This window comes from Gracilinanus agilis, chromosome 3, assembly GCF_016433145.1.
Source record: "Gracilinanus agilis isolate LMUSP501 chromosome 3, AgileGrace, whole genome shotgun sequence".
Classification (NCBI taxonomy): Eukaryota; Metazoa; Chordata; class Mammalia; order Didelphimorphia; family Didelphidae; genus Gracilinanus; species Gracilinanus agilis.
In genome coordinates, this window is record NC_058132.1 from 391,124,173 (window position 1) to 391,146,929 (window position 22,757).

Below are 22,757 nucleotides of genomic sequence, written 5' to 3' on the forward strand. Positions count from 1 at the left end.
TGAGCTTTTGGCCAATGATAACACACTCTTCCTGGGATATTTTATATTATTTTTTCAGCTTCATGGAACATGTTTATTTCATGAGCTCAGTTTAAATGAAATTCCATGATGTGACTTATAAAATATCCAAACAAAATATTAGTGAAGCACTTCATACATCCATGTTGCTTACATGTTATTTATGTATGTGTTCATATAATTATTTTGTGAATATATATACATATATATATAACATCTAAAAAGTATACTNGAAATTAAGGGTAAAAAAATGTCATTTTAACCTGTTTTTGACTTTCTTAGACTTTATCTATTATTTCATTCTTGATTATAAGTAGAAAGTCTGAAATCTTCTCTTAAGAAGATCACGAAATTCAAGGAAACTCCCAATGAATTTGATCCTCAATCAATAGAATTAGATAGACTTTCTTTTATCCATAATTATAACTCTTTAATAATGTATTATTGTAATGATCACCAAAATAAAAAGATTTTAAAGGATTAGGTTATAATATTTGACTCTAATATAATGTGATTATATGCAGAGATACTACCTTTGCCACAATGAAATCTAATCATATTACTTTGTAGCCAGATGGCAGACTCCCAGGGCTTACCTTTTTTCCTCTTCAGTTTTATTAAATTATATATATATATGTATCTATATACATATATATGTATGTATATATGTATACATATACACAAAATAAATAAAAATTAACCTCATGAGTTAAAATTTAACCAAAGTTCATACCAGGTAACAGAACCCTATTTATAAAACCAGATAAATCATCTCTTCTATAGTTTTCAGTTAACTGAATCAAATTCTGAAGATTATAAAACCTTTTCAAGATGCTTGATGAATCCATGCAAAAGATGATGGCATAACAACCAACTTAGTATAAACCAAATGAGTGAATATTGTCTATTGTCCAGATTATGATGTGCAGTTGGATGGGTAAGTAAGCTTTATCATTAGTAGTACATTGGTAGCAATTGTACTTTTCAATTAGTACATTGGTACTAATGGCATGATCCCTATATTAAATAGAAAGAAGAGAGCAAACTGAGCTATATTTCAAAAATTGAACAGGATTTTCAATTACTCCATGATCCTCACTTTAAAAAAAGATCCCTTTTAAAACTTGATTATTCTTTTGGTAATAAGAAATATTTGTGACTTCTGAGACACGATAATCATTGAAAAAATCAACATTTGTATGTGTGTGTGTCAATTTAAGGCACCTTCTGCATATCACCCATGATGTACTTTTGATAAGATGTAGTATAAAACATGCCATCCAGAAAATCTCTGATTTAAAAGTTGAGTTTATCGAAAAGCAACAGTAATGATAACTAATTGTTGAATATACTGAGAGCTTCAGCTTTACCTGTGATTTTAAAAGTAATGACTTTGTGTAAGCCAAATCTCTAGAGGAAATTTATAAGAATATATGAATAAAAATTATAAAGGATTTAGAAGAGAGGATTGATTATATGGAAATCACTGAATGAATATTCCTATGAATGAATCAAAAAACTAGGAAAAATTGCAGTAAATGTATATTTCATTTAGAAGTAGAGATGATCTTTTTATGTCTTTACAATCGAGGAAAAATATACTATTGGGTTCCACAGTTTTAGAAGGAGATTGATAAGCTAGGCAGTATCTTGGAAAGGGCAACCAAAAATTGGGAAGGGGATTCTGTCACATGATGATTAGTTGAAGGAACTGGGCATACTTAGGCTTGAAAAGAGAAGACCCAGAAGGAACATAAAAACTCTTTTCAAGTAATTGAGAACTTATTGTCTTGAAGTGGGATTATTTTGCCCAGAGAACAGAACAAGGACCAGTGGATGGAGGTCATGAAGAGGCATATCTAGAGATGATGTCAAAAATAGATTTCTTAGTAAATCGAACTGTCCAAAAGTGGAATGGTTTGCCTAGAGAGGTAATGGGTTCTTCTTCCTTGAATATTTTGGAGTAGAGGCCAAACAGCCTTTTGTAAAGTATGCTATAGTGGTGATTCCTTTTTTGTATAATTTAGTCTATAAGGCTGCTGAGGTCTTTTCCACCATTTACATTCTGTGAGTCTATGACTCTAGACTGCGTGAATTTCCCATACTATCACAGTAGAAAATGGACAATTGGTTTCAAAAGTCCCCAAATAAGAAAACCATACATGCCATTACACTTTTTGTTTTTTAAAACTTTTCTTTAAAATAAATGATGTGCTATTACTATGCAAATTATTTTATGAGTGTAGGGGGATCCCTACTATTGCCTACCTGACAAGAGGTTGTTGGCCTCTAGTTCAAAGATGTCCAAGAAAGAGGAATCCACAAACTCTATAGGTAATCCATTTCACATTTGGACAGTTCTAATTATGAGGAATTTTTTTTCTGATGTCAAGCCTGAATGTGCCTCTTTGTGACTTATATCCTTTGGTACTTGTGGGGTAAAAAAGAGTTAAAAGACATGGTCTTTGGTCTTAAGGCCTTTGTAGTCTAGTTGATATCAGAACATGATGAATGGTGAAGCAAACAAAGGCCAAAGTGGACCAGTCTTCTTTGAGGCTAAAATAAATCCACATACAGGTCTTAGAACTTCTCTGTGTGAATTCTCCCTTCACTGGGGCCAATCAGAATCTATCCTAGAGTTTTTTCTTATAGCTAATCATGTAATGGAGGTGACCCTATATTGTCAAAAGTCTTTCATAGCAGAGTACACATTCTCTCAGGTTTTACTGATCTGGAAAGGCTTTGAATATGGCCCAAGTGACAGACCGTTTTTGCTGTTACACTTAGCTAAGTTATGTATGGAAAGGCTTATCACCAGCAGGTTGGCCAAAATGTATTCTCTTGTTATGGTAGTTTAATAATGAAAATAACTCACATGCAATTAATGGTCTTTTAAGGTTTTCAAACCACTAATTAAATGCACAAAATGGTTGCCAGGATAGCCTTAAAGGGGAGTTTTGAATCCTAATTCATGGTAGAAAACTGTAAATATATTGGTGTGTGTTTCAGAAAAAAATATGATGCAAACTAAAACCCCCAAATTATCATTTAGATGATTAGAAAGAGAGTTAGAGAGAAAGGAATGTTAATACCAGCTTAAATACCAACAACTAGATAGGTGTCGAAGGTTATAAATCAGTGGTATAAGTAGCCACTTATCTCTTAGATTAGGTATTTCTTGGAATGAGGTATTCCTTAGGCTTCACATAGCTTTGAGGCCTTTTGGGATTTATAGTCTATTCACCAAAACAAGATGTCAATAATTCACTTTCTGAAATAGCTCTAACCACAAGGCTTTCTGACAACCTTGTAGTCACAGACAGTATTTATTGAATATTTTTGCCCTTAATATCTTTGATATTTTTATTCTAAAATTGAAAATAAACATTTGATTCCTGGTTTTTACCACACCCTATAATATTGATTAATTACTGGATTATTGTCCATATTTAATGATGAATAATCTCTTTACAGAAATGAAATTCATTTTTTTTTATTTCTCACTCCCAGAAGGAATCTTTGTTACCAGTTGGCAATGGCAGTTGGCAGTCATGGTTGCTATTTCAAAGCAGAAGCAATGTAGGTAGAAGGAATTTGGAGGAAAAATTCCTTTTATTTTATTCTTAAAAAAAATTCTCAAAAAAAGGGATTTATGTCACAAGGAGAAGTACTCAAAAAAATTCACTAATGTCTGAAACTCTAAACGTTATAGTAGTATTATCCATGCTCTTTTTCTTTGAAGGAAAAAAATGAGTCAGAGAGATTATTTCATATATGATACGTATATAGTACAGATCATTCTCTAATATTTTCCAGAAAGACACATATATCTAATAGGTGTATATTTATGCATACACATGATTTTGAAAATAATCAGAAAATGACTCAATTTTAAAAAAAGTAATTCTCTAAAGTTTCTGCTAAATAATATATTCTTATATTTTAGCAAAATTGAAATCAATAGAAAGGGAAAAACATACTTTTGAATAATTAAAATTCTATAAAAGTGAAATTAGCCACTTAGAGAAGATAGTTTGTCCTTTACTATGAGAGCTCTTCAAGTAGAGGTTGAATGACCAGTGGTTGAGGTTGTCATAGAGATTTCTGCTAAGGTATGGGTCTACATAAATGATCATGGAGATTTCTTCCTTGCATTTTTGGTCAGAAAAAAATAAAGAATTTTTAAAATCTTCTTACTTTATGATCCCTGAAAACAAATGATTTCTACATGTTGATGGGGTACAGTGTCTTTGAGGAGAACTGAATTATCTCAGTTGAAAGGAAAGGAATTCATGACAAATAGAAAGACATCTCTGAATCAAAGATGTTCTCTAAGGAAGAAATTTCCCAAACAATTAAAGAGATGATATGTCTGAAGTTGAATTAAATTAAGGATGAATGATCAGGTCTTTATTTAAAGCTAAGTGAGGCATTTTAAAAGAAGAACAGAACAAAGAAGAGTGAGGAATAGTTATTATTATAAAAATATCACATCTAAAATTCTTAATTTTGCATATCAAATTGAGCTGAAGGATATAAAAAGTATCAAGATGTTTATAACAAATTTTAACTATTAAATAGAAACAAACACATTAAATATGTGATCTTTATAGATCATCTATTAAATCAACTATGTGGAAACTTCATCATGGTATGGGAGTAACCCTTACCATAGGATTTCAAAGGATATGTCCAAGATCTGATGACTATTAATAAAATTGGATGCATTTTCATCATTTGTCATTTATTTTCTCTGCTCCTAAGGAGTTATATTCTAAATAGGAGAGATAGCACATCAAGAGAAATATGTATTAATTGGAGAAGGAAAAAGTAAAGCAAATAATAAAGAGTATATTCTGTTAAAATTATATATTTTGCCACCTAGGCAGCTTATTTAATAATGATTTATATACAAAGTGACCTGGAAAAGTAATAGGAATTATTGGAAAAGAGGAATTGACTTGGATGACTGCCTATATGTAGTATAAAACTGAAGCATGATCTGGAATCTAGGACCAGCCAGTAGATATAATGAACAATGTTGGGAATACCTTAACTTTGAGCTCTAAAATAAAATTCATATGATATTTTGTTAGAGCATTTTTATAGGATAGCTTGGTGGCTCAGTGTATATAGCACCAGGCATGTAGCCAGGAAAACTTATTTTCCTGAGTTCTCTTAATGCTATTTTACCAACATCGCAAGCTTCGTGGTAAAAGTGTTACTCAAGGAAATTGTTCCTATGTTTGGTGTACCTCTAACTATAGATTAGGATAAGGGATCTCATTTCACTCAAGATATCCTTAGAAGAGTCTGTGAGAATCTAAGAATAACACCTAAATATCATGTTCCTTATCACCCACAAAGTCCGGATCAAGTGGAACATATGAATAGGGAACTCAAAACTATGGTAGGGAAACTCTGTGACGAAACTCATCTCAAATGGCCAGATATTCTTCCCATACCTTTGTTTTACCTATGTACAAGACCGAGAGCAGATCTACATATAGCATTGTATGAAATACTCTTTGGACATTCTCCACTATAGGCAGAGACTTGTAAAATAGTTTATGCATTACTCTTAGGAGGTGATTGCCAAATTGCTTCATATTTAAGTGCATTACAGCAGAGGCTAAGAGAATTACTGGGATTATTAATTCAATTTGATCCATTGGATTATTCTCTCCATAATTTTCAACCAGGTGATATGGTGTATGTGAAAAAATTTGCCAAAACACCGGAAACAGAACAGAGTTGAGTAGGTTGTTATACAACTGTATTAGTTTCGCCATCTTCAGTAAAGGTATTAGGTGGAGATTCGTGGTATCATTGTTCTCATATTAAATTAGCACATGGTATAGATAATGAAATAATAATGATGAAGATGAAGAGGAAGAAATTGTGTAATATTGAGATCTTCAGTCAATTAGAGTTTGCAGTCAGAAAGTTCAGTAAAGAGGGGACCATTCCAGTGGAAGAGGATGTTCAGATGGAAGAGGACATGGATGAAGAGGATTCAGGATTCAAGAATTTATTATGGACATTGTATTAAGACTGATGATCTCAAAAAATTAAACTGATTAAGACTTTGTGTTAAAGGAATTTCCAAAGAAGAGTATTAATCATGAATTTAATGGACTAAATGACTTAAAAGGAATTTGGGTAATGTAAATAGTATTATATACACACTCATATACATCCATCATTACATATTACTATCAAACTTTGGTGGAGAAGAGGAGAAAAGGAAAAGGGAGGATTTCTTTGAGGAATGTCATAAGAAAAAAGGAGATCTGAAGTTTTGTTAGGTATAATACATGCAACAGTAACATATTGCAACACAACATAACAAAAGAACAACATATCAAAATAGATACATAAAAACATAAATAGGATAGGATACATTGTCTTCCTTAGCAAATAAAGCAATGTATAAATACTAAAAATATTAGAATTAGCTATAGTATAAGTACTAACAAAAGATAGTTACTAACAAAAATAGATATTTAGTTAGTAATACTAATTAATATACTAATAACATTGGGATAATTTAGAATAGTTTAGTGAGATGGGGAATAGTATATAGATTAGATTAAAGAATAAGATAAGATAAAGTACTAAGGCACATTACAGTGCAATACAACAAACATAACAAAAATTGCATTACATGAAGAACATAAAACATACTACAGATCACATAAAAAAATAATGTAAATACATGTATAAATAAGTGTATAGTGTGTATGTATTGTAAATTATATTTTAGTTTAAGTATTGTACATATGTAAAGGATGTAGATATGTATATTTGATATGTATATATTATGTATACATTTATGCTTATATACATATGTGTGCATGTATTGTATGTATATTGCATGTATGTATCATATGCATGTGTGTATGTATGTAAATTCTGTGAATGATTTTATATTAATTAAGTTGCAAACATTTAAATGTAATTTGCATAAGTGATTTGTTTTGTAATTTTGATGTAAAACTTTTGCAATGTTGTGTTAAATATGTATTTTTCAAAATTTTTTGCATTTATTAGTAGAATTTTCTGTATTACTTATAAGAGTTGTATTTAATGTTTTGCTTGAAATTATGTTGATATTTCAAGATTATTGATGATTTTGTTGAAATTTTTGTTTTACTTGTTACTTTGTACTTTGAATTATGTAAGTGTTGATTGTATTTTTCCCGTGACCTTTCTTTGTTAAAATCCTTCGAGTAGGGTAGAATAAGGTAGTGTTGGATAGGATAGAGTTAGTGTAGGTTGTTTTTTATTTTGGGTTAGAATTTTAGTTTAGCTTGTAGTGCACAAATACCAAAATATTGTGTGAAACACTATTTTGGCTTTGTGCAAAGGGGGGAAACTGTTATAGGTAATTTATAAGGTAGATTATAAAATAGCAATAAGAAAGTTAAGATAGATATTCATATATACATAGATAGCTAAAGGCAAAACCTTGGGTGGCAGCCATGGACATTCTATATAGAATGCAGGAGAGAGAGTTGGAGAGAGTGAAGCTGGAAGGGCTGGAAGGAGCTGTTATCCTGCATACTGAGTCTCTACAACCTCTGAACCTTTTGGAGAAGTTGGGATGGATCAGCAGACAAGAGCCTAGGTTGAGAGAAGGTTAAACCTCTGTAATTTGGTGGTAAATTGCAGATAGCTTTTCTCCCTAGCCCACTGGATCTATTAGCTGATCAAGGATTTTGTTCCTGTGACCTTATTTCATCAAAGGATCAGCTTGGACCAGTGCCATGAGAAACCCCTATCTCTAAGCCCTTTGTAGTCTCTCCAATCCCAGCCAGGGTGCCTGCTTGTCAATGTGAGAGGGAAACCAGTCTAACTCCTACATTCTAGTGATAGTTGGTTGATTTTCCTATTAGATAGACAAACCTCACCCATTTCCCTTTACCTTAATATCATTAAAACTTGGTTTTCTTACACTTCTTGTTGTTCCTCCTCTACAACCAAAAGAACCCATAGTAAAGTAAACTGGATGTCTCTGATTAGTTAGAGGGCAGTTAACCACCAACTGCCATTCACCCAGTTCAGTGTTTTCTGTCACTACCCATTCCCACATTCAGTCCTTTCCTTGCGGGAGTATTTGTGTTTATTTACTGTCTGGCAGTTGTCAAACTCACCCCAGAAGTAGTCCTACTACCTTATTTATTATTTCAGTTCAAATCTGGCCACAGACAATTATGTTACTCTTAGTGAGTCATTTAACTCTGTTTGCCTTAGCTCTTCATCTGTAAAATGAGTTGGAGAAAGAAATGGAAATCCACTCCATCACCTTTAACAAGAAAACCCCAAATAGAGTTGCAAGGAGCTCGTTATGACTGAAAAAAAAACCAACTGATTGAATTAAATCTTACTCTGGTCATTGTATGAAAGTGACCTTGGATAATTAAAGATTATATTAGCAGAGCTAAGAATATGATGAATCTTCCAAAGATGGGCAACCTTTCAACATGGGCCCTGGGATAGATTACATGTCCAAAAATCAGCCTACGGATGATTACTTTTTTAAAACTTAGAGTAATCTTTAAAGATATTCCTTTTATGAGGTATAATTTTCTACTTCTATGGAGGGAATAACCACAGCAACTAATATTATAGATCATTAAAGTACAGAATTCTAAGCTAAAAAATGTCTAAGTCTAAGTAAAAAAATTCTTGGTCTAAGAATTACTAAGTAATAACTAAATAAAAGGTGTATATCTAATGTATATTTCACTACCTAGGCAGTCTGACACAGTGTGGATATAAAAATGCAATAAGCTGGAAAAAATTATTAAATGTGTGTCTTTGATTATACATAACAATTTGTAAATTTATACAGAATACCAGTTGCCCCAAACTATCCTTCTTTCATTGTTCCTGCTCCCTTCCTACCATCTCTTCTCTGCCTAAGATTGACTAATTACTGATATCAGAAGAGAAATTATGAGTGCTTCTGGATGAGAAAGAAGTTTGCCTCAGAATCAAAGTCTCTTTGTTGCTTATAATAAGATTTGCAATTATCTATTCTTATGCTCACTTTCTTCTGGCCCATTGGTTCCTCTCTATTTTCTGGTTACTGATTTCCTTCTTAGAGTTTTCACTACCTCCTTGGTCATGGCATTTTTTGTTTGTTTTTTTGCCTGACAGTTTGTTTCCTGACATGGTAAAGAGTAGCAAAGAAACGGAAAACATGGGATAGAACCATTTAACAAGGAGAAGAACCACTAGTAGTATATCACAGAAGCCAAGGAAAGAGACAATATCAAAAGAGAAAGGATTGTTCAAAGTGCCAAATGTTCCTAAAGGGAACATTTCCTAAATGAAGGTAAGAAATAAAAAAGATCATTAAATTTGGTCAACAGGTCATAGATTACATTTTCATGGACTTGGAGGTATAAAGAATCTAAGAAGTCATCTAGTCCAACTCCTTCATTTTATAGAAAGGAAACTGAACCTTAGAAACCACAATAGAATTATGTCAGGTCTTATAGGTAATTGCAGCGCCAATATTAAAATTCAAGTCCTCTTATTAAAAACCCAGTGTTCTTTCTGCTATACCATTCTACCTCGATGATGATATTTAAAAGGCTAGTTTATGTGGAGTTGTGCTGACAAAAGCCAAGTGTTTAAATAGCATTGAGTTTAAGACTACTAGATAGTAGAGAATCATGGACTTTGTTGTTGCTCTTGCTTTCCTCTCACTATAGACAGTACTAAAAAAAATCTAAATAGGTAGTACAAAGGGCAATTAAATCATGTATAGTGATCCTGTGCATCCCTATGAGAATCATCATAGATCAAGAAATATCAGCATTGGAGTGGAAAGGAGTTTCTGGTTCCAACCAGGACATATACTGGCTCTAATTATCAGTAGTAAAATTAAAATGGTTGAATGCAAAAGGGGGGAAATTAGGAGACTGAACCTCCAGGGGACAGAGTAGGAGATGTTGAATAACATTAGGTTCTTAGCTGATGTAGAGGAATTCCAGTACCAAACTAGAGCCTCAGACAAGGAGTTAGAAGGGACAGACACCAATATGGAAGAATAAATTTCTACCTTCATTGGTACTGTGAGTTATGTTGACTCTGAAAAATCAAGGAAAAACTATTGAGTCTTTAGTGATCACTAAATCTTCTATTTTATGGAAAAAACACTAGCCATAAAAGTTTAGAGAAATCTAAGGGAAATGAAGCCCACTGGATTAGTGATTACTTGATTCTAGCAACTTCTACTCCTTTCCCCTGGTGGAAACAGAGTCCTCAATTCTAGAATAGCATGATAAATTGAGAGATTTTATAGGTCTTTGGGGAAAGTGGAGCTTACTAGAGAAAGATTGTTCTTTGATTCTGTAGCAACATTCAGTGCTTTGGCCTTTTGGAAAACTTTAAGCTAGACAGTATCAAATCAGAACCTGGAAAGTTACGAGGGTATCTGTGAGGGACAGAAGGTGGTTTTGATGTTTTGTGGCATTAGTTGCAAATGTTTGCATTTTGCTTCAGATGTAATAATGTCTTTTCTATACTTAATCTATTAGCTCAAGTGCTTATAGAGGGGCTGCCATTCCCATGATCTTTTCACTTGGAGATCTAGAAATGAGTCATTCTTATATTCCCAAGAACAACCTTAGATGGGAGTAAAATGAACTCAAATCTGATGTTATTAAGGGAAAATCTGGTTGGAGGTATAAGGAAAGAAATTTGTGAAAGTAACTTAATGATTCTCATTGATTTGGCTCAGGAATTTTATTGCCCAATCCTAGACTAAAAGCAAACATTAGAATAAAAAACATGATCTAGGATGTGTATGATTGGAAAAGAGTATGATCTAATCATGTCTTGAAAATAATAGATAACAAATGAACAGCCTAATTGTTTGTACAGGAGCTCCAAAATTTTAAAGAAGCAAGCTCTTTGATGGATGTATCAGAGAAGAAGGAGAATAGGGAAATGGAGACAAGGTAGGAGGTTATTTCAGGAATAATAATTATTATCATTATTACTATGGGAGTCCAGTGAAGAGGTAATAAGCATATGAATAAGAGTGATTTTAATGTAACTAGATAGAAGAAGAGAAATGCAAAAGAAAGCATAGAGATGACATCAATACAGGTCAGCAATTCATTGAATATAGGGGATAAAGTAGAGGAGAGAACAAAGGAATACCTGGATGTTTCTGCTGGTAGCTCTAGCACAAGGGCTGGCCTAACAATGGTTTTTACATGTTTAAACATAATACAACTTTGTATAAAATTTTTAAAACATTTTTATCTCATGGGACATATAGAAAGCAAGTTAGACTTGACTACCAGTTGATAGTTTGCCAGGCTTTCCTGAAGAGAATGATAATTTTATTGAGAGGAATAGGAATATTAGAATACTCATATATTCGCCTTATTCTAGTTATTAAAGCCCAGTCAAGTACCATGATCCTGTCAGATCAAACCTTTTTAAGTGCAGCAAGAAAGAGCAAAGAAGGCTGTCTAGGGTGTCAAAAATTTTTTTTTTCAATTTAGGAATATTCACTTTGAATTCTATTAAAAACATTTCTTGCCTTGAACTCTTTTTCAAATGAACTCAGTATTTGACCTTGATATAATTCCTAAATTTCCTCTTCCATGTTATTTTTCAGCATTGTAAATTTGGTATCATTCCTTTTTTCATCTTCTTAGCTTGATCTCACCATGGTCTTGAGAAATAGTTGGCCTTCCTACTTCATTTTGATCTTTACCAGTTCTCCGTGTTCAGTAACCATCTCTTTCCCCTGGTATCCAGTAGTAAGAACCCTCTGTGTACTTCATTTTGTCCTTGCTGCTATGATCTCCCAAGAGAGAACTTTGTTGCTTAAGTAAATCATTACCATTCCAAGATCCCTTGGATATGACAAAATTTTGCCATCTTGGTGTAAGAATATTACTACTGCACACGATGCTACCATTGATTGACACAAACTACTCTTTGAAGGCATCTTGTTACTCTTATATGTTCAACCTGAGACATCTTAAAATTATAATGGTAAAAATATGATAATGTATATAATATTTTTAGTCAACTCTCATTATATTATAGTGGAAGGAGACTGAGACCTGAGGCCTAGTTCTTCCACTAATTACTTATATGATCTTGGATATTCCTTTTTGGATTTCAGATTTCTCTTCTAAAATAATAATAATAATAATAATAATAATAATAATAGCATTTACATAACACTGTAAGGTCAAATAAAAAGAACTTTACAAATACTAAGTAATTGTACCTTAAGGACAATCCTGCAAGCAAAGTTCCATTATTATGCCTATTTTACATATGAGAAAACTGATGCCACTCAGCTGTCTCTCTGATATGAAGCATTAGAGCAGGGGTCGGCAACATATGGCTCTCTAGCCATAGCTGGCTCTTTTGAAAAATGTGGCGTTTATGGCTCTCACGGCCAAAAAGGTTGCCGACCCTTGCATTAGAGTAATTGTGTTTAAACAACTCTTCTAGCACTAACATATCGTGATGATTGATGTAATAGAGAAAATGGATTACTAAGCTTGGAAGTAGGAACACTTGAGTTCAAAACCTGCCAGAGGCACTCACTACCTTTGTGACTGATAAAATAACTTAACTTCTCTTAGATCATTGGCAAAATGGAAATATTATAACGCCTCTATCACTTGGTTGTAGTGAGGATCAAAAGAAATTTTATATATATTTGTTTACATGTTTATTTACATATGTATGAGTATAAATATATAAATATATAAGAATAAATATATATATAAAATATGTAATAATATATAAGTATAAATAAATATATATGAATAAATATATATATGGTGCTTTGTAAATCTCAAAGTACCATAGAAATAATAGTCATTATATTTTTAATTATAAAAAAACTGCCATTTAAATTTCTTAATTGAGAAAATTCAAGGTTCTCTTTCCACTATCATGCCTTATGTCCTGTGCTATTGAAATAAGTAGGCTTATTCCAAGTTCTGAGTTTATATATATATATATATATATATATATATATATATACATGTATATATGTATACATGTATATATATATATATATGTTTCTGTATATTTGTGATGAGTACTGGTAGGAGTTAAGACAGTGATTAAAAAGAATCTGTAGAGATGTTAGAGAACGATTTCCACTATCCCCCCCATTTGTTCTGCTCAGCTTTGATCATGCAGTTCCTCCAGAACTACTACCCAGAAGAAATACAGCTGAACATTGATATCAGTAACCATTGTCTAAAATGTGACAATACTCTGGTGAATATGGAGAACTAATAATATGCCTTATACTTGCAAAGCATTGACTTTTTTAAAGAATGTTATTGAATATTTCAGTTAATCTTCATAAAAACTTTCTGAGGTAGGCAGATGAGGCATTACAATACACACATTTTATAGATGAGAAGCTCTGATAATGTGCCAAAGGTCACTGGACTAATAAACAATGGGACAAGATATGAAATTCAAATCCTTTCATTCATAGTCCAATGATCTCTGTTCTATAAACGTCTTCTAGACTGGAGTTATTGACATGTATTCTTGGATTCTAAAATTCTAATTACATTTCAAGACCAAATGTCATTATATGTTATCCATGATTTTTTATGCATGAATTAATATTGCTACAGATAATCAGAAGTTAACCTTAAACTGTATTAAATTTGCTTTTTGATTGAACCATTCATATAAGATGACTATGCAAAGAATTCAATGCTCTTGAATGCATATTATGTAGAGAAATTATAACTCAAGGTTTCAGTAAAATATTAACATATTGTAATTTTGTTTTTACATTATACATCAATTATTTTTGTTAGGCAATTAGCACAGTTTCCAACCTTGCTGATAGATTATATAAAAAAAAGCATTAATTACCAATAATCCTTTTTAGACTTACACTTTGGGCAAAGTTTTAAAAGAGGACTGAGGCAACTAGCTAGAAAATTCAGACCAAAAGAAACATTTTTTCTTGAAAAATCTATTTAGTTTTGCCTTGAATCACCTGGATAAATTCCTGAAATCTTTCACTTCACTTTGTATATACTGGCACAGCTTTTCAATGTAAGTTTTAATGATCTATGACTGATCAGAATCATAGCTTAGTATGAAGGATAAGATGAGAAAGGCAATCAACCAGAACAGAACTAAATAACATAATACAGTCCCAATATTTCTTGAATTACTTATTTCAACTGTTCAAATTTTCCCATTGCTAATGTATTTTAGACAATTTCATTTTGTAGAAAAAATATGTATAAATTTATGAACTCAAAATGTAATCTTAAAGTAAGATACAATCTTGGAAATTATGCATTTCTTTAGTCAATGAATCACATTAAAATATGCATGTTGGGTTATATGTCTAAAACACAATTATGTTCAATAAGATGTTAAAGTAACTTTTCAAAACACAGTTTATATTTCAGATAGAGCAAACAAAGTCACAGAAAAATTTCCTGAGTAGAAACATCTATTATGGGAGGGTAAATTTTGGCATACCTCATTTGTCAACATTTTACTTGGTTAGGTACTTAATGGGAAATATATCTTTTCATTTTGCAAAGAAATGAAAAAGGGGAACTGCAAAAAGAACTCCATGGTTTGTGATATTGCCATTTCTAGTTAAAGACTGCCAAAAGATTTCCAGACTGATGCTTGACAAAAATAAAAGTCATTCTTTTTTTCCCTCCCCCCTCAAACATCATAAATACATGGTATTTAATCCTCAGGCCCAAATCAACCAAATCAACCAAATTCTTATGAAGACTTAGATTCTTCTGCTACGTGGTCATAATTTGTTCAGATCTGTCAAAAGAGCCATACACAAGATATGCAAAAAAAAATTTCCCAACATATATTTATTATAGACTACATATACATAAAAGCAATTAAAATTTGCATGGGATGATCTCAGGAAAAGTAATACACTTTTTTTTGGTTAGACATGTATGTTGAAATAAAGTAAATGTATGGTAAGCTGACGAGTTTACACTTCTAATGTTATGGAAAAATGATGAGGCAAAAAAAAAATTAAGGTGTCCTTTTGTTTTTGTGAAAATGGGATTGTTGTCTGTCACTGATTAATTCAAGGTTGCCTTAAAAACAAGCCAGTAGCTCAATAAGATAGGAAGCTGCTGACAGGAAGATAAGTTTTGGAGGAGTTGGACTTTTATCTCAGATTTTCCTCATCGTTAGTAGGGCTCTGTTAGTAATAGTAGGTGTTGCAAACACAATGGTTTGCCAGTAACAACTCACAATTTGTGCATAGTTGAGTCTTCGAAATTGAGCAAATTTGCTCTCAATTTCTCGCCAGCGCTTGCTGAGCTGGATCAGGGTTGGCTCCACAGCCTTTGCGGCCCCATCCTTAGACAAGCTCTCAGCCTGTCTGTGCACCGCATTCAGCTCTTCTGTCTTCTTCTGCAACTCACGATCAATCTCCTAGTGAGCAAAACCAATACAGGGCCCAGGGCAGTTAGCTAACCAACGACAGCAACCAACTTGAAAGCAGCAAATACGTCTTTCAGAACTTTCAAAGGCTTTTCACTTTATTGAAATTGTACAAAATTTACAGTCAGGGATAGACCTTACTGTATGTTGAGGTAAAAGAAAGCAAACAATTTCAAGTATTTTTCTGTATGTGGTTCATTAAAAAATAGATTTTATTAAATAGTGTATGTGAAGGATATTTAAATAATTGTCACATTTTCTTTTTTTTAGACTTTGGGTACTGAAAATTGGAGTGATAACTGTTATTTGGGGCTGTAGAAATTGAATTTTTAAGGATTCATGGAAGTATTAATTAATTCTTTTTTCTTAATTTTTGGGGAAACTCAACAGAGAACGAAGCAAAAGAAGAAAGTGATAAAAACTGAAAAAACTTTCAGACAATAGGGAAATGAATCTACATAGCTCTGACAAAGGTGTATGACAATGCTTTGATGAAATGAAATGTGCTAACATGAAAAAGAAGGCGTCCATATACCGATAAATCATTTGTTCATCTGGAACAAAGATACACAAAGTCAATTACAACTTTTACTAGAAACACATAACATTTCTCAATCTATTTTACATAAGTCAAACATTTTATTAAATCAGCTTCATATCACTTGGAAAACATTTAATACAATAAAACATTTGCCAAAAAATAGTGATACAGGGAAATGCATCAAATCACACACTGCTAGTAGAGAGAACAAGAAGGTGAAGAATTTCAATATGATCTACATGTAGTTTATTTTGAAATTAATAGAGCATCACATAAAAAAGCTACTATCGGCATTCTAAAACAACATTACCTTTAGTTTCCATTCATCTTTGGGTTCTGGTAGACTGGCTAATTTTTTCTCAATGTCATCCAAGCATTTCAGTAGATCATCAGCCTGCCTCTTGTACTGATACCACTGATGAGAAATTTCTAGAGCCTTTTTTCTTCTCTGAGACCTCAAATCCTGTTCATAGTGCAGATATTATTAGATTATCAATGAAAAAGTTTAGAGTTTCTTCATCGGTGCTTATTTTGTTGTTATGTTAAAATAAAAGACCTTCAAAATCTTTACCTCTTAGGTCAAATTTGCCTGTTTAATTCTGTTAAAATAGAAAATTGGCAAAATAGGAATCTGCAGGGTAAGAAGCCTATATTCACATGCATATATGCACAGTCATACCCACATACACACACATACACACACACACACACCCCTAAAGTTCTGAACAAATTTAAATTATTCCTTTATTCTTGGTTCAAATTTGTTCTGAGGTCTGAGGCCATACTTCATATAATCTCTTTTAAAGAATTAACTGTATTGCTATTGAAGAATTCAGGTTTTATATGACATTTTTTGGGTTAAGATAATATCCAGCCAACTAGAGAATTACGTAAGCATAGGAGGCTGTAGGATGCTAAGAAATGTATGTAAAAAATGTGAAATGCAAGCTCAGACAAGTCGACAAAGAGTTTAGAATACATTCAAGCAACAGACATTCATTTGATTAAGACTCTCCAGGAGCTATTACAAAGAAAATGATATTTTATTATTAGTGGAGCATGCAAGTTTAGTTGTTTCTTAAGTTCTTCCAAAGCTTAATTTTAATAAAGTCTCTGTTTCTACAAGAAAAAGAAAAAAATACAAAGGGAAAAAATTGAACATTTCTTCTATTAAAAAATGACTAATGGTACCAACATCTTTTTCTATTTTACACTAATACAAATAAAAATCTCCATACCCAAAGTAACTTACTTACCATCAGAAAAAGAGGAAAGAAAGCTACATGGTTTCCAATCAATTTGATAAGAAAATAGTTTATTTGAATTTGTTTGAACTGTTTGATATTCCATTGAGATTTATCTGTCAAGGTTGAATGCCTTTATTGAGTCACCTAAGAAAAAAATCAATCACCTTGGTCTATGCAAGTATATCCAATATCTGTTGGATCAATAGAATGAGTTTGAATGCCATTTTATCATAATTAAAATAATATCACAGGTCTGCATAAATGGCTTTCATTACTCTAGTGCAGTAGCAATTAGGTTTTACATAATTTATGGATTTAAGTTTGTCAAAAGAAAGTAACAACTTTCAACTTCTCCCCCCAAAAAATTAAATAAAATTTAATGTTTTAATGATTGTGTGAAGGCTAGGCTTAGACAGTTGGAGCCATGTGAATTTTAACAATGTGACTGCACCAAGGCTGATATAGTCTTGGGCATAGAACTAATATTCAGATTTGTTGACATTGATGAAGTTTGTGGGTATATTTGGGTCAAATTATAGAGCTGTACCTTAATTATCCATTTATTTTCAATTCTGGGTCAATAACCTACTAGAAATTTAAGTGGAAGACTGGATTGATTTTATTCCTTATTAATCTTCACCCATTTCCATCACCCGAGAAATTTTGCTTCTACTTTTAATGGACCACTTACAGTGTGAGTATTTTTTGAAGCTATAAAGACATAAACAGATGAGTCCAAGGTATTTTATATTGTCATATACTTGACTGTCAAAAGAAAAGGGTTTCCTGATCATAGTGTTGAGGCCTATTTCCCCCAAATGAAAAAGAAAAGTAATGTAAAATATCTGCAAACAGTTACAAAAAAACCCGCCACTAATAATATAATTAACTATCTTTGCAAACTATATACTTCATTTGTCCTGGTAGATACTCTTCAAACCTCAACCTAACTGAAAGCCAACAAGGCTTCAGAAATTCAGAGCACATTCTGGTTTTCCCTTATATTCCCCTGAGAAATAGGTGTTTTCTATCGACTGTATTTATCAGCAGTTACCTTCAGAACAGCTGCTAGCCAATTAGACTTTTCTTCCAGATTCCTTGCAGTCACAATATCATGTAATTACATTCCCAGCAGTGTTTGTTTGATTGTCTGACTATACAGAATAGAGTTTTATTCTCTGATTTGCATATAGAATACAGACTCCATCTACCTAGTCATAGCTATAAAAGAGTGATTTACTTTAGCACTACTATTAACAATGAGAAGTATTACAATTAACACTACTAGAAAACCAGTCATGCATGCAAAATAGTTAATATTGCCATGCAAAGGAATCACTATTTCATAAAACTTGTTCAGGCTCTACCCCAAAGCCATTCAAATATTAATTACAGAAAATAAACAGGCTTTTCTGATTTTATTACAAAAATCCTTCTTTACCATTTGAGAGTGAATACATGCTTAAATGAAGGCCTGATGGTATTGCCTCTTCATATTAAAACAGTCCTTTTCATTCAAGACTCTTAAGTTTCTTTGAAAGGTTATTCTACTGCTGAGACAGTGGGATTGCTTTCCTTAGGTTAGGTAAATTTTTTAATGGAAAGGTGTTAGAAAAAGAGTTCAGTATAATCATTCTAGGTTTTTATCTAGCAAGTACCATGCTGCCAAAAAACTAGTTAAATAGTATCTCAATCAAAACATATATTTTTTGACATGAACACAGCATAAAGACAATAAAATATAGCCTGTTAGCATTGGTCATTAAACATGAGTTTCAAAATAAAAACAATTAAACATCAAAATTTTTTTTCAGGAAACTTAAAACCATAAAATTCAAGTAACTAAGCATCTTTAATATGCTTCTCGCTATATATAGTCTGGAAAAAATATTCAAACAACCAGTGCAATGTGAATTTTATATCTTGTTGATAGATGTCAAAACAATAATTCTTTTTTAAAAATGACAAATCAGAAATGCTAAATGAAGTCAATACACATATTTAACTGTATTAATTTATATTCTTGATCACTAATATACTAAGCAGACTTTATTTATGAACAGAGTATTTTATCCTTTATAAAGAAGAAGAACAACACAGGCAAGGTATATTATAATTTTAACTCCTATACCTTGAGAGCATTATGTTTTGTCTGTAACAGCTGCTGTTTTATCTTTATTTCCTCTCGCTTTCTCTCATCTGTGATTCTTTGTTGTAAGGTGTCTCCTCTTTGCAACAACTCTTTTACAGTACCCTCATTGTCTTCACTCTGATTAAAAACAACAAGTATAGTCTTCATTTTGGTAAAAAAAACAATCACAATCATTAGCAGAAAAATCTAAAGACATTTTTTAATTGTATTACATTTTTGAGGAGTATATAAAAGGATTGCAAGGATGCATTTTTTAAAAGATGAAAAAAGTAGGATAAATTAATGAATTCATTTTGGCTGTTACTTTTAGGTGGGAGGAGGTATAATGGGAGGAAAAGATATCTATGAACTTTTACAGCTATATCACAAGAGATCTGCTTCTTTTTTAATATAGTACTCAAAAAAGAAAACACAGAAAAAAGTTTCAAGTGAAACACAATTGATGTATATATTATGATAACTAGTACAAAAATACCCCTAGATTTTTAAGTCCATGTTTAAAGCTTTAAGTAAATCCATTGTACATGAATATATTTATACTATACATTCATTATCTATGTGTATATATATATATATATATATATACACACATGTACACACAGAGGGGCTTTTATTATTTTAAACCTTTAGTAATTATCCTAAACCTAAAAACATTTTAATTTTAGTCTTGGAATTGTGGTAAACTCAAGTGACAGAGAATACTCTGATTTATTTTTAATAAGTTTAATTGTCAAGTAGGTAAATTCTATCTCTTCTGTGCATTTTATTCAACCAACTATTTCCAGTGGAAGCAAAATGAACAATGAATGTCTTTCTGCATATGTGTGTGTGTACAATGGTACACAGACACTGCAAATTACTTATTGCCCATAATGGTTTTGTGCATAAGACAAATATGATTGTCTTTGATTACCTTAAATTTCAAACACAAATATATATTTTTGATTTAGCATACTTATATCGGTTGCCTGTGATGTTTACAAGTAATTTTGGCATTATTTTCACGTTTTGAACTCATCAGTGCAGAAATTCTACCAATATAAGGAGAACAAATTCTATATTATAATTTAGTCTTTATTGGGTTAAAAATGGGAAAGAAAATGAAAAAATAAATCAAAAAGTCTGAAATTATATCCTTTTTAAGTTTAAAATTACAAATGTTTTACTTTAATATTAAATAGGGAAAGATTGATTTTTCTGCAAAAACCCTTCAATTATTTATGGATATTGCACTTAACATAACTAACAGATTAATAGATTGATTCATATAGATATAGATTTCTTCTCTGGAATATAGGATATTTTGCTTATTTTGGCACCCTCCAACTAAACAGTACTTTTCAAAGTTGAAATGAAGTTTCCTTTTACTACATGATAGTCTTGTTCCAAGATAGGAAATGACTTGGATAACCAGCCACCTGAACAAGGTGATATGGTGTTGTGAGAAGAGTGCTGGTAAAAAAAAAAAAGGTCTGGGTTCAATCCTACCTGAGATACTTACTAGCTATGTGACTCTGGCCAAGTCACTTCATCTCCCTAAATCTTTGTTTCTTCATAGGTCAAATGGGTTAACAACTATCTCACAGAGTTTCTGTGAGAATCAAATGAAATATTGTTTGTAACATAGTTCTTTGAATCTTTATAGCAAAAACCTCTGTCAAGGTCTAATTTATCAGATTTATAAAGAGCTAAGCCAATTGTACAAAAAAATCAAGCCATTCCCCAATTGAGAAATGGGTAAGGGCCATGAACATAGTTCTTTGCAAACCTTAAAGTGCTACAAAAATGTGTTGTTGTTGTTGTTATTATTATTATTATTATTATTATTATTATTACCATAGTTCTTTTCTTTCACCTTGGTAAGCTCTGGTTGATTGCTTGCTTCATTGCTGATGGGAAGAAGTACCTGTAGCTGAGCATCTGGGAAAGCCTTGGTACTTCTTCTTACTTGTCTTCCCCCTAGGTGAGGTGGCAAAACCACCAAACCAGCTATAGAAGGAGCTTGAATACAGGTAGCTCCAGTAGGACAGAACTGACAGCAATGGGAAGTATTTTGGTGGAAGAATCTGTCTTATTTCTTCATATTACCATGCCTTAGTTACTTATGCTTTGGCTAATGGCATAGCCTCTTTCAACTGTTACCTCTAGCATCACCTGAGAACTCGGTATGATGAGGCAGAGGTCTATAATTAGGTACATAGCAAGACAGAAAAAGCTATAGATAGTGATAGCTGTTGAGTGAAAATGAAATAAAATAAAATGTGGAAAGGGTGGTGGAACAAGAAAATAGACTGTGAAAGGCTAGAGAATTTGTCAAACCACAGAGAATTGTGAAATTGTTAGAAGTGCTGCCCTATGGTGGAAGTGGCCCGTCATCTTTCATTCCTCACATTGCAACAGGCATTAGTAACTATAATTGCATTAATTTTTGTTATTGAGTTTGGTGATGAAATACATATATAAATATATATATATGTATAATACACACATATACTTCCAGAAAGTTCTATTATTCATGAATGTGGACCGTCCCACTGCCTATGTAGATCATAGAATATCTAAGTAGAAGAGAGATTCATTGAGTTGTTGTGGACAAAGAAAAAAATGTCACTTGGTGACTAATCTTCTGGTCATGAATCTTTGTGAACATAGCTAGACTGGGTCTCTGATGACAGTCTATCACTATAATTATTTCTCTAAATTATTTGTGAGCACGTCCCCTTCTCTGAATCATTGCACTGGAGATTAGTTGTTGGCAATAACTACCGGCTCTATTTGATAACATTGGAGAAAAACCAGTTATATTTGATGAGTAAGGTACAGATTAAACTGCAGGCTTTCTTCCTGATTTCACTCAACTTTTTCTCCAAGTTGCATTTTGTTCTTTCATACTGAAAATAGCACTGATTAAAACCAAGTTCCTGAACAATACATAATATTCCTTAGATCATCCTATAATAAAAGTACCCCTATTGGCACTTTGCATTTGTCATTAGAATCATAGATTATTGAGGTTATAGCTAAGAATTCAAAGTCTAATTTCTACCCAAGCATTTATTCATTCCCACTCCTAGTTCATTCACACTTCTATCACAACCAATTTACCATATCTTTATTGAAGTCTTCCTCTTTCAGATTCACCCCCTGCTGAATTTCAGCCTCCAGTGGTTCAAGCAATTTTTGTATATCTGAGTTAAACTGCTCCAATTCCTTCAAAGGAATGGAGGCCTAAAAAAAAAGATAGTGCTAATTTAAATCAAAATAATTTTTATTAGAAACATAAACAAAAAGAATACATTTGGTGTCAACCCCCTTTTGCTTTACA

At 32.2% G+C, this 22,757-nt stretch overlaps 1 protein-coding gene across 2 annotated transcripts in view; it reads right to left on the reverse strand.

Moving 5' to 3' along the window:
* DMD (dystrophin) overlaps positions 1-22,757 on the reverse strand; it is a 1,921,557-nt gene that overhangs the window by 1,398,292 nt on the left and 500,508 nt on the right. For both annotated transcript variants that reach the window (XM_044670154.1, XM_044670155.1), the window contains exons 36-39: positions 22,538-22,660; positions 19,412-19,549; positions 16,344-16,496; positions 15,301-15,483 (exon numbers count right to left, since the gene is read on the reverse strand). In XM_044670154.1, coding sequence (XP_044526089.1) covers positions 15,301-15,483; positions 16,344-16,496; positions 19,412-19,549; positions 22,538-22,660 — 597 coding nt within the window. The remainder of the gene's footprint in view (positions 1-15,300; positions 15,484-16,343; positions 16,497-19,411; positions 19,550-22,537; positions 22,661-22,757) is intronic.